The sequence below is a fragment of the Carlito syrichta genome, unplaced genomic scaffold (genome assembly GCF_000164805.1).
Source record: "Carlito syrichta isolate Samal-C Ts95f unplaced genomic scaffold, Tarsius_syrichta-2.0.1 Scaffold169692, whole genome shotgun sequence".
NCBI lineage: Eukaryota > Metazoa > Chordata > Mammalia > Primates > Tarsiidae > Carlito > Carlito syrichta.
The window spans coordinates 201,694-218,830 of record NW_007113788.1 but is presented as its reverse complement, the minus strand read 5'-3'; the positions used below and the strand labels follow the sequence as shown (position 1 = coordinate 218,830).

The 17,137-nt window shown below is 46.8% G+C and overlaps 1 protein-coding gene across 2 annotated transcripts in view; it reads left to right on the top strand.

Moving 5' to 3' along the window:
- Window positions 1–489: 489 nt before the first annotated feature.
- The window catches only part of ABCA3 (ATP binding cassette subfamily A member 3), a 52,580-nt gene continuing 35,932 nt past the window's right edge, over window positions 490–17,137 (top strand). For both annotated transcript variants that reach the window (XM_021709250.1, XM_008051323.1), the window contains exons 1-8: window positions 490–691; window positions 2,969–3,052; window positions 3,179–3,443; window positions 4,644–4,771; window positions 5,824–5,989; window positions 9,719–9,978; window positions 12,490–12,606; window positions 12,873–12,993. In XM_021709250.1, the coding sequence (XP_021564925.1) occupies window positions 2,999–3,052; window positions 3,179–3,443; window positions 4,644–4,771; window positions 5,824–5,989; window positions 9,719–9,978; window positions 12,490–12,606; window positions 12,873–12,993 (1,111 nt within the window). In that variant the 5' untranslated portion in view covers window positions 490–691; window positions 2,969–2,998. The remainder of the gene's footprint in view (window positions 692–2,968; window positions 3,053–3,178; window positions 3,444–4,643; window positions 4,772–5,823; window positions 5,990–9,718; window positions 9,979–12,489; window positions 12,607–12,872; window positions 12,994–17,137) is intronic.

Sequence of the window (17,137 nt, the reverse complement as noted above, 5' to 3'; positions counted from 1 at the left end):
TATGTTCTAGGAGCAACGCACAAACATTTCTAAAGATGCCCAGTGTTTTCAAGACCCACAAGGATGTAGTCATGTAGTGGTTAATAACACAGACCTGGAAGTTACAACAGGCTGAGGTCCAAACCCTGCTCTGTAGTTTTCTTGCTGTGTGATTTGGAACCAGGCACTTCCTCTTAGTGTCTTCATCTGTGACAGGGTGATGATACCAGAAGCCAGATCAGGGTTGGAAGGCTCTAGAAGGATAGTACTTACAAGTGTAAAAGTATAGAATATGAACGTTTGTTATACTGAAATGTGCCAGGAGAAAACACGGAGCCACACCTGAGGTATCTGTTTTGTAAATCCATATTCTTTTGTTATCAGATCTGCTCTGCTCTAAGAAACATACTTGCAATCTATTTGTCTTTTTTATTTTCTAACTTGGTAAGAGTTGTTTTACGATTATTTTCCAAATTACGCTCAAACTCCTTCCATCTGCCCAAAGGTGCCAGAGAGTCATGCCTGTGAGCCCTGGATCCCTCCAGATGTCCTGCAAGTCCTCCGCGCTCCTAAACCCCAAGGTCACCCTGCTCCACCTGAGAAGCACGCAGGCCCCACCCCAGTGCCCTCTGCCTGGGGCCGCCTCCTCCCAGCCAGTTCTCCTGTAGCCCCAAAGGAAGACCTACTACCCAGAGCCTCTCCCAGGATTCAGGTCAGTTCCCTGATGCTGCTCTCAGGTCAGTGTAGGAAGGAGGATGGGATTAAGCACAGGGATGTTTCTTTTCTTGGCCAGACTTTTCCAGAAAAGGAAGTTGTCTATTTCTCTGACCAGAGAAGACTTCTTTGAACCATGACCTTTTTATACTCCTCTCTTGCTAAAGGCAGAAAGTTCCTCGCTGCCAACTCTGCACCCATCTGCAGTGCCCTCCCTGGGGACAACTGGCCCCAGCCTGAGACGTTGGACTCCCCTTTTTGCCTAAACCATTTCTAAAAACCTTTCATAAACCACAGGCCTAAGTGTATATCATTAAGTCACTGCTTTTTTTTCTTGATTGTCTGCAACTGATCTTAAGACAGTTTTTCTACTTATTAATTTTTAAAGAATTGGGATAATTTATTAATTTGCCACTTAATAGCACTTCATACTATTTTAGCTTTAATTTCTGTACTTTTTAACCATGTGGTTTAATAAAAGTCATTTATTAAATTAATTTATAACTTTTTTTTTGCAGTTGTGTTTTGTACAGATATTTATTGACTACCCTTTAAGACATACGTGTTGAGTGTTGTTAGACAGGTATCAATAGCCACATTTTTTTTTTTTTTTGAGTTGGAATCTCACTCTGTCACCCAGACTGGAGTGCAGTGGCCGCTCCCGGCCACCGCAACCTCGACCTGCTGGGCTCCAGCGATCCTTCCACCTCAGCCTTCTGAGTAGCCAGAATTACAGGCATGTGCTACCATGCCTGGCTGATTTTTTGATTTATTGTAGAGATGAGGTCTTGCCAAGTTGCGCAGGCAGGTCAATAGCCACATTTTTAAAAAATTAAAAGCAATAATTTTAATAAAATAGAGCCTTAATAGAAATGACTTTCAACTGACTGAAGTCAAAAGTAAAACAGATCATTTTAAAAAACAACCCCTCGTCCCATGCACTGGAGTCTCCAGGGAGCCATTTAGGTAGTAGTGTTAGCCACGTTAATTAATGAATGACTCACTAATTGTTTGTCTCCTATTCTGTGCTGACTTAACCCTGCTGATGGATGATGTTTGGTTAGAGTCAGTCACAACTGTGGAACTCATGAACTAAAACTTGAGCCCTGTCCACTGTGAGTCATATAGGCTTTTCTGCACAAGAAGAACGCTGAGCTGGGCCGGGCTCCTCTGCTCTGCCTGCACTTCCAATAAGTAAAAGAAAACCAGGGGCTCTCCAGGTCTCCCCCCACCCCATTGCCTTCCCTGCCCTCTCCAGGTAGAGCAGCCACATCTATACCTCCTCGGCCTCTGTGCCCTTGGCACTCAGAGCACGTTCCCTCTGTTTCCTTGGTGTCACAAGATCTACCTATACTAAGTCAGACCCTACTCCTCTAACAGGATCTCACAGATGCTGAGCCCAGTGTCTGTTTCTTATATTTGAAATTTAGTAAGATGGATTTACCTAAATCAAGGAATACCTTGTAGATCTAAGCTCTTGTTGCTGCTATCCCTTGCATTTCATAATCTCTTGGCAGATTCTCCCCCTGGTTATATGTGCCAGATTTAAGTATGATATTCATATGTAATATAGGATAGATTTGTTTTGTATGCATTTTCTTTGGACAAGTGGTAAAGTAAAAATGAAAATGGCTACTCTTGTGCAGTGGAGGCTTTGATACCAGTACCTGTAACAACAACAAGAAAAAGTCCTTAGATTCAAGGTGAGAGAGGAGAACGATTGGTAGTTCTACCTGTGTGTCTGCCTGCACCATCCTGGGTCAACAAGGCCAGTGAGGGCCCCAATTTCTGGCCTCTCCTTCCTCCTTCCTCCCATAGCTCTCTCCAAGTCATAGAAATCGTCCCCAGCCAGGACACTAAGTTGAGTTTTCTTTTAGGGATTCAATGTTGGTTGAGAATAAAGCAGATCAAGAAGTGGAATTCTATAAGTCTGAGTATTTTGCTAATAAATAGCAAATTCATATTAACCACAGAGAACATCTGAATAGTGTTTATCAGATGTCAAATGCCACTACAGCAGTCAAAAAGCATGTCATTTGTCTCAATTTGCCAAGAAACAAAGCAGTCTCCTAAAGGAGTATGCTCTTAGGATGTACAGAGTAGAGCGTTGAGATGGGATGCCACCAGGCCTCGCACCCTTCTCTGTGTGGGTGTTTGGAGTTAAGATGGCACAAAAGGAGGTGAGAGACAACAGAGGAAGAGGATCAGTGGCTCTTCCCCAAAGGTCCACAGTCCGTGTTTCTCTCGCACACCCAAACCCTTTGTCTGTGGTCAGTAACTAGAGCTGGTGCCCACCTGGGAGAAGATGGCTGTGTTCAGGCAGCTGGTGCTCCTTCTGTGGAAAAACTACACTCTGCAGGTGAGTCCAGACCCCGGGGGAAGGGGATGCCCTCGAGAGAGAAGGAGGGAGGAGCCATCTGTGTGCTCTCTGCTCCTGCTTCACAGCCCATTAGCCCATCAAAGTGTGCTGTCATTCCTCTTCTAGAAGCGAAAGGTCCTAGTGACAGTCCTGGAACTCTTCCTGCCATTGCTGTTTTCTGGGATCCTGATTTGGCTTCGCCTGAAGATTCAGTCAGAAAATGTGCCCAACGCCACTATCTACCCCGACCAGTCCATTCAAGAGCTGCCTCTGTTCTTCACCTTCCCTCCACCGGGAGACACTTGGGAGCTTGCCTACATCCCTTCCCACAGTGATGCCGCCAAGACCGTCACCGAGACGGTTCGAAGGGCACTTGTGATCAACATGAGAGGTGAGCCTCAGTGTAGGCTGTTGACTGCCATGGTTCTCTGTGACGGTGTCTCTGAGGGCTGTGCATTATGGGATTTGAACCCAGGATATAGGAAACGGCCAGTAAAGGGCCTTGGCCCGTGTCCAGTCTCAGCCTCAACTGTTGGTTGGCTGTGTTATCCAGTGAATCCCTAGATTTCTCTGTGTCCATATCTCATTGTAAAATGGGGAACCAGGGCCTGGCTACCCAGCCGTCCAGAGCTGTGAGAGAGATCCCCATGGAGGAACATGTGTGGCAACTCTAGCAGAAACAGTCCTTAGATGGCTAACAGTGGGAGCAGGACTCCACAGGGACCACTGGGTAGATCCAAGCCATGGGAAGCTCTTTAATGACAAGGGTGAGGTACAGTTTGAGTACGTGGCTTTAAGAACCTTTCCTGGGATGTGGTTTTGGGAGGGCAGCTCTAAAAGCAGTCATTTAGAAAGCCTGATGATGGGGCAACCCCTTCAGGTCCTCTCCCACTGTGGGAGCATCTCTGTCCTCTTAATAAATCCTACTTTCTCAGAAAAAAAAAAAGAAAGAAAGAAAGAAAAGAAAAAGAAAGTCTGATAACAGAAACTCCCAGGAAATGTGTTGGTCATCTTTTCCAGATCTTTGCTTTCAGAATAAAAAATGTTATCCCTTTTTCCCCCTCTTCATTTGGGAATATACCTCCCATGGTTTGTTGAAGTCCATGTAGTAACACTCACAGGAAATTCCTTGGTCCCTCAATAAACGATGACAGTAAAACCCTTTATGTAAAGTAGGACCTGAGTGATAGAGAAAGCTTTTGAGAAACTCTTAGTGTCTATGCCAGCTTTTAAAATGCACCATTATGATTATAAGAGAGGAGTGGCCCCGGCCTGCAGAGCCCAGTCAAGTTGTGTTATGGGTTTGCATGGCTCGGCCTTGCTGCCAGCCTAACCCAGAGCTGCCAGCTCTGCTCAGAAACCACAGCAAGGGAACTTACTGCCCAGGCTCTGACTGAGCCATCTTGCCCATCTTTCTGGCAACTGGTCTCTCTGCCAAAGACAAAAGCCCCCTTGAGTCTCGGGAAAGGTTTACAAAGACTTAGAGAATCTTGTAAGTCTGTCATATTTTATCTGCCGATAACTTGAAAACCACCCAGACTTTTCAAGCGGAAGGGATTGGGCAACTACGGCTTCTGTGCTCTCTCCACAGTCCGTGGTTTTCCCTCCGAGAAAGACTTCGAGGACTACATTCGGTACGACAACCACTCTTCCAACGTGCTGGCCGCTGTGGTGTTTGAGCACACCTTCAACCATAGCAAGGAGCCCCTGCCGCTGGCGGTGAGACCCGGGCCAGGCTGGGCACTCATAGCCCATCAAAAAGGGCCCAGCTTCCTCCCTTGTGACTAATTCAACCCATATAAATGATTGCTTCTCCTTAAACCCCTGCCTGCCTGGGAGCAAATAGCAGTCTCTTCTTTGGGTCTAGTATGACCAACACGGTCCCCACTCTAGGGAACCTGATGATGTTCCAACCTACCAGGGCAGAACCATTAGAAATGAACCAGCCTGTAGGCTGTTGCTCCAGGCCCCCTTTTCATTCTCTTATTTATAAGAGGCATTACTGGTTTCCAGGCCAGTGGATAGAATCAGGCAGGATAGATAGAAAAGGAAGGCCAGATGTGGTGGCTCACACCGGTAATCCCAGCACTTTGGGAGGCTGGGGCAGGAGGATCGCTTGAGCCCAGGAGTTCAAGACCAGCCTGGGCAACATAGCGAGACCTCATCTCTATTTAAAAAAAAAAAGAGAGAGAGAGAGAGAGAGAGAGCCAGGTATGGTGACACACAACTGCAGTCCTAGCTACTTGAGAGGCTGAGGCAGAAGGATCACCTGAGCCCAGGAGGTTGAGGCTGTGATGAGTTGTGATCATGCCACTGCATTCCAGCCTGGGTGACAGAGTAAGGTCTTGATTCGAAAAGAAAGAATGTGTGTGTGTGTGTGTGTGTGTGTGTGTGTGTGTGTGTGTGTGCGCGCGCGCGCGCGCGCGCGCATGTGTGGAGAGAGAGAGAAAGTAGCAAATATTTGGGACTTAAGTTCATCTAGCATTGTGTTGGCAGCCCTCTACAGGTACTGACCACTCTCTGGCACCTCACACGTAGAGTTCCTGGTAGGAGGTGGCAAGAGGGGTTGCCAAGAATCTGCCAAAGGCTCCTGTTCCCACTGTGGCAAGACATCTCATACTGACATTCTGAGGCTCCTTGAACATTGTCAGGGGTGGAGAGTGGCAAGTTATTGGTGGTGACAGTCCCCTGAGCTCTCTTCCATTTGACACTGCCATTTGTTCTTCTATTTGGATCCCTCAGAACAGCTTGTCTTCTCTTTGTTTCCACAGGTGAAATATCACCTACGGTTCAGTTATACACGAAGAAATTACATGTGGACCCAGACAGGCTCCCTTCTCCTGAAAGAGACGGAAGGCTGGCACACCACTTCCCTTTTCCCACTTTTCCCAAACCCAGGACCGAGAGAACCTACATCCCCTGATGGTGGAGAACCGGGTGAGAAGCGTGTCTAGGGGCCAAATGACCAGCCTGGGCTGCTAACTAGTGACAATCACATGGGGCAGACCCACCTCGTATTTCTCTGTGGAAATACTTTGTAGGAACATCGAGTCTTGTTTGTATACTAGTAAAGGCAGAAAATATCCAGTAAAACAGGCTTCTGTAAAGCTAATATAATCTTTGAAAATAACAGTGGCTCTCTCCCTATAACCCAGAAGATGTGTGCTCTTAAATGAAACATTTATATTTCAGTTTTTAAGAAACTTCAGTTTGAATCTGTTGGGCTTGATTTACCTTTTCCTCCTCTCCCTGACCTCCGTGTTTGGTTTTATTGACTTTTTGAGCTCTATAGTCCTTGTGTAGTTGGTCTGTGGCTTAAATGAAACTGTGATGTTTGTGGAAACAGATCTTGGTTCCTCGGATGCTGTCAGTGCATGTCTTGGTCTAGACCATGGCACTTGAGCAGGCAGTTGGGATGTGTGCCTTCTCTGAAATGTGAGCATGTTTTGAAACCAACCTAGGAATAGCCAAGAAGTGATGGAACCTAGAACTATATGGCCCTCAGGCCAAGACCCTACCACTGATGCTGGGTGGAAGTCCAGGATTTCTGGAGATCACAGTATTCCACACTTCTGGCAGAAGACAGAGCTCCTGGGAGGCTTTGTTGGAAGTTCCAGGAATATCACTTGTTGGGGCATGACTGAAGCCATCAGCACCAGAGAGGCAGGAGGTAGCACACAGTGCCTAGCAACATCTGCCACTTGTGCAGGAGCTCGTCACCAGACTAGCTTTCTGGGGCAGGTTTTAAGACCTGGAAGAGAAACTAAGATGACCAAGGGCAGGTGTGGGATGTGAGAGGCCCCTGAGTGAGGTCTTAACAGGTCGCCCAACCCAGGGGTCAGAGGAAGCCATACACAGCTGTTGCATGGGCTGCCTATGACCTGCAGTAGGAGATGCTGGCTTCTGAGATCCCAGGTGGGCTGAGCTCCTCAACTCCCTTCTGTTTGTTGGGGGCAATTTCCTAGCCCCGGAAGCAATAGGAAAACAAATCTTAAATAAAAAGGCTGACAAATTTCGGTGTACAAATTCAAAATTTGCCAAAAAAAGAAAATCACCTAACACCAATTTTAGAAGCAGACAGGAGACTGGGAAAAAAAATTTGTGGCAAATGACACAGGGCAAATGTCTTTTGATATTTTTAAAAAATAAAATTTTAATTAAAAAAAAGTTGGTTAGAAAAACAGAGTAACCCCAGGAGTAGACGGAAAGGATATGAGGCTGCTACCCGGTAAATTCTAGCTTCATTTTTGTCCCCAGTCACCTCCAGATGTCCATGCCTTAGACTCACTAATCCCACTGCAGAGAATTTAGCCCCCAGAATAGCCAGAGAAAATCCCACATGCATAAAGATGCTCACTGTAGCTTTACTTATGACCATACAAATTTCAGCAACAGGAAAGTGACTGATTACATCCTGATGGCTTCTTGCCTTGGAATATTGAGCAGCCACGAGGTTATGATGATGAAGACCAAACAGCAGTATGGTGAAATCTCCCAGGAGAATAGTACATGAGCAAGTAGCACACAGGATATTTGGAGGGAGACAGTGAGATGTCATGAAAAGACACTGACTTTAAAGTCAAAGCAACCCAAACTCAGCTCATCAATTGTGTGGCTCAACTCCCTAGGCCTCAGTGTCCCCACCTGCTCAATATCACTGTCTGCTCGGCAGGTTCATTGTGAAGCTGAGAATTAAACCCTGCTATGCTGTCTTTAGCACACAACAGTGCCACTAATTGAGCACCTACTCCTGTCATAGCTGTGAGCAGATGTGACCTGAGACAAACAGTAGAAACACATACATGGTAACCCCCATGTTAAAGACATGGTTGGTTTATTGTCTTTCCCTTTTCTAGAGTCTGGAGCCAGGCAACTGACAGTTCTGTGTTAGAGGACATTAGGTGATCTGAACTTCAGTGTGTTTTGTTAGTGAGGGTGCCCTCGACACCCCACCTGCAACCCATGTTCCCTCTGTTCCTAAGGCTCAGACCTCAGGACTCAGACTGCCTTTTTTGCTCCGGATGCTAAGCATACTCCCTCCTGGGGCTCAGTCCCTCCTAGGACTCGTGCTTGTTGGAACACTGTGTCCCCTGCTATCACTGCCCCCAGGCCCTTTCCCTTTGACAATTTTATTACAGAACATGTTGGAAAGTCAAAAAGCAAATGCAGAAATGACAAAGTAGATGAAGCTCTCACAGCTATGACTTTCGGGCCATGGTGCCCACCTCCCTTTAAGATGGCCACTGTGGTGGACCAATTAGCACCCCCCCAAGTTGTCCACAGCCTAATCCTCAGAACCTGGGAGTATGTCGGGTTCCACAGCAGAGGAGAATTAAGGTTGCAGGTGGTATTAAGAATTCTGATCAGCCAACCTTAAGATAGCAAGATGATTGTCTATTATCCCAATGTAACCACCAGGGTCCTTAAAAGTAGACAAAGCAGGCAGGGGAGGGCCAAAGAGAGATGGGGCAACAAAAGCAGGGTTCAAAAGATGCTATGTTGCTGCTTTCAAGGGGCCATGAGCCAAGGAATGTGGACACCTCTAAACACCAAAAAAGGAAGACATTGTCCCCTGACCTCCAGAAGAAAGCACAGTTCTGCTGACACCTTAATTTTAGATCTTTGAGGCCTGTACCAGACTCCTAGCCTCCTGAACTATAAGATCAGAAATTTCTGTTGTCTAAGCCACAAGTTTGTGGTAATTTGTTATAGCAGCAACAGGAAACCCATACGTCCACCAAACCCTTCTCTTCTTCTGACCTAATTTTGGCAAAGCTCACCAGCCTCTTTCTGAACTCAGAGTCTGCCTTCCCAGTTACAGGTGGGCATGTGGGCCATTTCCTTCTTCCTCTGGGCTCCTAGACTCCTGGGGTACCCCATGGAACCAGCCCCCCAGAATCAGTCCCCACTCTCTAGACATGGGAAAATGCTCTTGTTCTTCATACTTTTGTTGCTGTTCCCAGTTTCCCTAACTTAACTCTCTTGACATACTCTCTTCTAGTATATTTTTGACCTGACTTTTGTTTGTTTGTTTGTTTGTTTGGAATCCTATCAAGTCTTTTTGGGGCATACAGAGTCTTTCCAGCCAAGTTCACTTTTACAAGTTTTTAAAATGTGATCAGTATATGATTTTGGGGGTGTTGTGTTAGTTACAAAGTGAACGTGTCAATAACATGTCTACTTTTTTTTTTTTTTTTTGGAGTCTCACTGTTGCTGGAGTGCAATGGCATGGTCACAGCCACCCCAGCGTCGACCTGCTGGGCTTAGATGACCCTTCCACCTCAGCCTTCCAAGTAGCCGGAAACTACAGGCACACTGTACCACACCTGACTAATATTTTGATTTATTGTAGAGCCAAGTTGCCCAGGTTGTTCTCGAACCCATGGGCTCAGGCAATCCCCTCACCCTGGCCTCCCAAAGTGCTGGTATTACAGACTTGAGCCACCGCGCCCAGCCAATATCTCTCTTCTTATTTGCTCTCTGTATGTGGTGCGTTTCCTCTCTTCTCCCGTGGGACTGCTGAACAGCTCAGAATGCCACGGGGGTGGGGGGACCACTAGGTGAAGTCACTCTGCTGCCTCATACACCCCTCCCCCTGTACACCCTGTGCATGTGACCTTCTGCCTTCACAAGCAGCACTGCAATGTTCTCTGCCTCCGCACTCAGGATACATCCGGGAGGGCTTCTTGGCTGTGCAGCATGCTGTGGACAGGGCCATCATGCAGTACCACGCCGATACCACCACGCGCCAGCTGTTCCAGAAGGTCACAGTGATTGCAAAGAGATTCCCATACCCGCCGTTCATCGCAGACCCCTTCCTGGTCGCCATCCAGTACCAGCTGCCCCTGCTGCTCATGCTGAGCTTCACCTATACCTCTCTCACCATCATCCGGGCTGTTGTGCAGGAGAAAGAGCGGAAGCTGAAGGTAGCCTTTTGCATTTGGCTTCACAGAGTTCTAGAAATGGTACCACCATGAGGAGGTCATGTCCAGGGGCTCATCTGGAGGCCACCTAGGCGTCAGGCAGGAGCAGAGGGTGTGGGGTGGTGCCCTTGTTGCTCTGGGCATCCTTGAAATGATGCTGGTGTAGCTGGATTTTCAAAACCCTGATATAGCACCATGTTTTGTGTGCAGTACTCTGAGGACAGAAAGTGGCCCTTAAGCTGCATCATCCTACACAGAAGCCTTGGGCCCCAGAGGCTTCAAGCACCCACTATGTGCCCAGTCCCACTGAGATGTGCCAAAAGTGTAACACATGCACTGAGGTCAAAGACTTAGCACAAAAAGAAATGCAGACTGTCCCATTAGTAATTTTTATATTGATTATATGTTGAAAAGACAGTATTTGGGATATGCTGGGTTAAGTAGACTATATCCTTGAAATTAATTTGACCTGTTTCTCTTCACATTCTTGATGTGGCTACTATAGAACTTAAAGTCACAGATGCTTCTGTTCTAGTTCAGTTGGACGGTGCCCTTCTAGAGGTTAGGTCAATAGTGAGATCAGACGTTTAAACACCTGGCTGAACAGGAAGATCATTAACATTGCATATAGGACAATGGTCGTTACAGACTGTTAGGCATATGGAAAATTAAGAAGTATATGAAATGTCACTATAAAGTCGTAACTGACTTAATTCAGTACAGCCGAATGAAAGTGTCACCTATAAACTCATACCAGTGGTACTGCTGTTACCCAGAACTTACTGAAGTCCCTTCTTTGGAAATGTCTATGGTACCAATGAAACAACATTTAGAATGTTGTCAGTGGTGCCAAATCTGTGATTATTGGTGCTTTTAAATGCTGCAAACCAGAGCTGGGAAACCCAGGGAAGGCAGTGATCTGCTTGGGTGCCTTAAATGACTTTAATAAAACAGTGTAGCACTGAGGTAGTCATCCATGAAATGGTTCAGAGGAACTATCTGTGCTAACATGCTCGCCTACAGATGTATAGCTAAAACAAATGGGCAAATGTGGAATGACAATTGGGTCTGAGCGTGGGCGTGTGAGAGGACATGGCACTCACCTTCCTGCTGCTCTGGAGGTTGGGAGTGGTGCGTGGGAAAAGGCTGGAAGACCAGCAGCCTCGCTTAGTGCCTGGCATGTAGGAGACATGTGATCAACCCTGGTACCCATCCTCAGACCAGCGCTGTCCAGGGAAGCTGCCTGCAACAGTGGGCATCCTGTATCTACTGTCCTTTGCTGTTACCACTGAGCACTTGAAATGTGGCACTGAATTTTTTAACTTTACTAACTTGTAATGTCTTAAGTTGAAATGGCCGTACATGCTGTTGGCTGCCGTATCAGACCGCACAGCTGCCCCAGGACTCCCCAGGCGATTTTTGGTCAGTGAAGAGCTGGGTTTCCTCATTGCACCCCTGACTGCCTAACAGGGCAGGTGAGGAAGAAAGGGTGATCAGAGCCTCCACATCACCATGGCCTACCTCTTCAATGGTGCACCCTTCATAGCAGAGGTTCTGGACCTCTACTTTCAGAGTGATGGCCAGTGAGGGAGCGAGTACCTATGGTATCCACAGCCACGGTCTGACCTGGAGTCCCCTCTCCCAGCTCAGGAGCTGATGCCATACAGCTAGCAACCAGGGGTCTTTCTACTGGCCAACAGAGGGGCTGGGTTCCCACCACCTGACTCAGGACCTGAGCTACACCACACAGCTTGAGGAAAATAGTCTGACCACAAACAGACAGGAAGCACATGCTGGGAATCTAGAATTGCACCATGGGATAAGGGGCACTCCTGAAGGACTTTTGAGAGCATTATTACTTAATCAACATGTACTGGGGACCCATGTTGTGTGGCAGGAGAGGGAGACAGTCATGACTGGGCTTCATGGCCTGTGGGGGAAATAGGCTGACTCTTAGCTCAACCTCAAGGAGAGGAAGGCCGTCGCCCAGTGGAGAGCGAGGGAGCGGAGAGTGAGGGAGTCGCTCAGCGGAAAGTGAGGGGCTCTCTCAGGATAGATTCCCGTGTTGGTAGCATTTAAGGCCAGGAAAGGTAGGAGAGGGCAAGTTCTTTAAACCAAACAAGAGCTGCCATGACAGGCCTTCTGCTGCCCAGCCTGGTGTACCATGCTGTTCCCACCTCAAGTATCTATCACACAGGCATCTATCATCCCCCTCTCGATCCATATACAGACAGCACATGCACACACAGACACACCGACATAGACACACAGACACAGACCGTGCACTTGCACACACAGACACACAAACACAGACATGCACATACACAGAAACATGCACACGCACACAGAGATTCACACATACACAGACACGTACACACAGACATGCAGACATCCACACCCAGACATGTGCACGCACGGACACGCACACAGAGACTGTGAGGAGAGTCTGTGGTGTGGAAGGCACCTGGTGGCCAGTGGGGGCAACCTCCCCAGTAGCTGACGCTCTCCCCCCAGGAGTACATGCGCATGATGGGACTCAGCAGCTGGCTGCACTGGAGTGCCTGGTTCCTCATGTTCTTCCTCCTCCTTCTCATCGCTGTCTCCCTCATGACCCTGCTCTTTTGCGTCAAGGTGAGCATGGCCTCCACAGGGCTCTCATGAGGAGGGGGAGTCAGAGGCAGCCACAGTCCCTGGGAGGCCCGGAGCCCCAGGTGGGTCTTGCTCTGGGAGAGAATGTCCATGGTCAGCAACTTCACGGGAGTCATTCCCTTCCGGGGAGAGCCACGGTTGGTGTCCCCCTTCCTGAGGCATGGAGCCCTCTCCCGTCCTTAGCTGTGTCCCCTGTGACCAGGGATGTTTAGGACTCTTCCAGTCCACCCTACTCCCACATGCTGCAGGTGAAGAAGGATGTGGCCGTGCTGTCAAGCAGTGACCCATCCCTGGTGCTGGCCTTCCTGCTGTGCTTCGCTTCCTCCTCCATCTCCTTCAGCTTCATGGTCAGCACCTTCTTCAGTAAAGGTGGGTCAGGGTTGTGGGGGCGGACTGAGTCTCAGGAAGCCGGGCAGGCTCACTTGGGATGTTTAAGGGTCAGAGGTCCAAGGGCAACTACATGGGCATAACCCAGAGACTGCATTATCAGAAGGGAGGAGTCCTGGGAAGAGGGTCAGGCTCCGAGGAAGCTTAGCAGGACAGGGCAGAGACTGAGACAGAGCCTGGCGGGACTGCCCCAGGGAGGATCTGACAAGGGATACTTAGGGGGAAGAAGGCCACATGTGGGGGCTGTGCTGACACTGTCTAGCAGCTGAAAGGAAGGGCAAGCTGGAGGCAGGACCTACGAGCTCAGCCACCTGCTGGCACCTGTGATAACAGTCACACTGAAGGTCATTTCTGCTGCCTGCACTTTGCGTGTTCTCTTTATAATCATTCTTCTTTGCTTATTTTTCTCCTTTTCTGCCTTCTCTTAGACCAATAAAGTCTCCTATAATTCCTTTTGCTCTGATGGTTTGGAGGATGTAAGTTGTATTTCTCTTCTTTTAGTGATGTTACATTTAATGGCTTATCTTTTAAGATTTTCTACAAGGTGAAGTTATTCAGTATTTCCAGCCTCCTCTCAGATATGACCCAATCCTTACCATACTCTAGTACTCATTACTATTTCCCAACTTCTTGTTTTTTATTGTTTAAAAGGACATAAACTGTTACTATTTTACATTCATATCCTTTGCCAACATATTTTACGTACACACAGTGTTTGTGTACTCTGCCCCTTTGGGTTTACTTTTCTTTCTGTTGAGGTATATTCTGGAATATTCTCTCAGTGGGGATCAGTAAGTGGCTGGTTCTTTTTTACTTTGTCTGTCCAAAGAGGCCTTTATTTTGCCCTCACTCCTGCATAATATTTTAGCTGCATATAAAATTCTCCGTGTACAGATATTTTCCCTTGGCAATTTTCTGATGTTATCCTCTTGCCATGTTGGTAGGATGTCTGCTGACAGTGTGGCATGATTTTCCTTTATTGTGAGTGTTTTGATCTGAGGACTCATGTTAGTATTTCAAACACATTTCAGATAGTATTTCTTCAGATTTTTCTTTCCATTCTCCCTGTTGCTCTCTTCTGCTGAACCTTTGTTGGAGTTTCCAATCTGTTTTTCATATCTCTTACTTCTTATGTATGTGGTAAAATACACTTACCATAAAATTTGCCACCTTAAACATGTTTAAGTGAGCAGGTCAGTGGCTTTAAGCACGTTGACATTGTTGTGCAACCATCACCAACATCCAGCTCCAGAACTTTCCATATTTCCCTACTGAAACTCTGATCCCATTAAACACTAACTCCTCCCTTCCCCACTCCCTGGAAACCACCATTCTACTTTCCGGCCCTGTGGATTTGACTACTCTGGGAATCTCATATGTGTGGAATCATAGTGTCTTTGTATTCTTTGACCAGCTTATTTCACTATGCATGAAGGTTTTATGCATATTGTAACCCATGTCAGCCTCCCCTTTTTGAGGCTGATATTCCACTGTATGCATAGCCTACATCTTGTTTGCCTGTTCATCAGTGACCACTGGCTGCTTCTATGGTTTAGCTGCTGTGGACGTGGGCCCCTGCTTTTAATTCTTTGGTATGTACCCAGAAGTGAAATTGCTGAGTCACGTGGTATTCCATATTTAACTTTTTGAGAAGCTGCCAGACTATTTTCTGCAGCATTTGCACCATTTTCCATTCCTACCAGCACAAGGGTTCCGATTTCCCTACTTCCTCACCAACACTTGTTATTTTCTGTTTGTTTGTTGTTTATAGTTACCATCCTAATGGATGTGAGATGTTATCTCAGTCTGTCTTTCATGACTCTTCACTTCTTGGTTTGTACTGTACTCTTCATGCTCTATCCTGTATGAAGTCTTTACAATTGTTTCCTGATTCCCTAATTCTCTCTTTGACTGTGTGTACTCTAGAATGTATTTCCTCTATTGAGATTTTATTCAATGACTGTAAGAGGTATGACAGTTAAGTTCACAAACTCATCCTAGAAAAAGTGCTCCATACCTCATTGCTGAATATCACTATGATCAGCTTCAAAGTGCTCCCCTTGGGAAGTTATGCACCAATGCCAGTGTCTCATCCACCCATCAAAGCAATTTTGGCACTCTTTTTCTGGAATGGCCATCAGAGCTGTTATCATAATACCCTTGATGTCCTGTATGTCATAAAAATGTCTTCCTTTTAATATTTCCTTTATCTTTGGGTAAAGAAAAAAGCCATTGGGGACCAGATCCGGTTAGTAGGAAGGGTGTTCCAATACAGTTATTTGTTTACTGGCTAAAAATTCCCTTACAGACAGTGCTGAGTGACCTGGTACATTGTCATGATGCAAGAACTCTTTCGGGACAATTTTTGCAGATACCTTTCTCATGGCAAGATTTTCCTGTTTCTAGCCGGGCTCGGTGGCTCAGCCTGTAATACCACGCTTTGGGAGGCTGAGGTGAGTGAATTGCCTGAGCCTGCAGGTTCGAGACCCACCTGGGCAGCTTGGCGAGATCTCATCTCTACAATAAATCAAAAAATTAGTCAGGCATGGTAGCGTGCACCTGTAGTTCCAGCTACTTGAAAGGCTGAGGCGGAAGGTAGAGGCTGCGGTGGCCGAGAGTGGCCACTGCACTCCAGTCTGGGTGACAGAGTGAGACTCCAACTCAAAAAAAAAAGATTTTCCTGTTTCTCTCTCAATGTTTATTTGGTCTGCTGTGCTTTTCATAGTCAGCGACGATTTTGACATGCAATGTGACGAATTTTTGCAATGTTTTCATCAGTTCTGCTCACTACTAGCTGACCTGACCTCTCTTCATCGGTGATGCTTTCTGTCACCTCAGAAAAACGTTTAATCCATTTGTACACTGCCAATTTCTTCATAGCATTATCCCCATAAACTTGGACCAACATGTCCCTGATTTCACTTCCACTCCCGCCAAGTTTAACAAGACATTTAATGTTTGCTCATTGCTCTAATTCAAGTTCCAACATTCTCACAAAGTCACACAAAAACATGCAACAACAATAATGAACGCCACTCCACAAGACACCGCTACACATCAACATGAACACAGCTGTGAGACATTGAATACCAAGGTTATGAAACCTTACCAAGTTGTACTGTGTTGCCAATGTAAGCGCATGATAGCAAGTTTGCGAACTTAATTGTCAGACCCTCGTATTTATCCTTTATGAACTATCCTACTGATTCTTATACATATCCACTTGTTCTTGTTTATTTATTTTTTGAGTCAAGGTTTCTGTCACCCAAACTGGAGTGCAGTAGCATAATCATGGCTTACCGCAGCCTCAAACTCCTAGGTTCAAACAATCCTCCTGCCTCAGCCTCCAGAGTAGCTGGGACTATAGCTATATATACCACACCTGGGTAATTTTTAATTGTTTTGTAGAGATGAGGTCTTGTTATGTTGCTCAAGCTGGTCTTAAACTCCTGGGCTCAAGCAATCCTCCCACCTCAGCCTCCCAAAGTGCTGGGATTACAGGCATGTGCCATGGTGCCCGGCCCTTCTTCTTGTTTCTTTATCCATTTTTGTGAAAGAAAAGTCCTTTTTCAATGGCAGCACTTCTTCATTTACTCCTGAAAGTCTGTAGCCTTCTATTTCGAAGGCTTTCTCTTTTCTACTCATACCAATTCTCTTGGAGAGCTTTGAACATACTGTTAGTTCCCAAATTTAAGCCTCCAGCTTAAGTGTCTGTCCTGAACTCAGACCTATATGTGACAGCTCCCACTTCCTGTGCCTCTCAGTCAGAACATGTCCAGAACCAAGCTCCTGATCTTATCCTCAGAAACTTGTTCCTCCATCTCTGTAAGCAGCAACTCCATCCTTCTGGTTGCTTCATCCTCTCTTTTTCCATCCTACTCTGTGCCCAGTTCATCAAAAAATCCTGACAGCTCCACCTTCAGGGTGCACCTGAGCTCCCTCCCACTTCTTACCTCCTCTGCTGCCCCACCATGGCCCCACCACCGCCCTTGCCTGACTGGTTTATGTGTGATTGCCCCATAACTGGTTTCCCTGGGCCTCCTCTAGTTCTCAATGTAGCCAGTAGTGTGAACCTCCTAAAATGTCAGTCAGAGCTTATCCCACTTCTGCTCAAAACCCTCCTGTG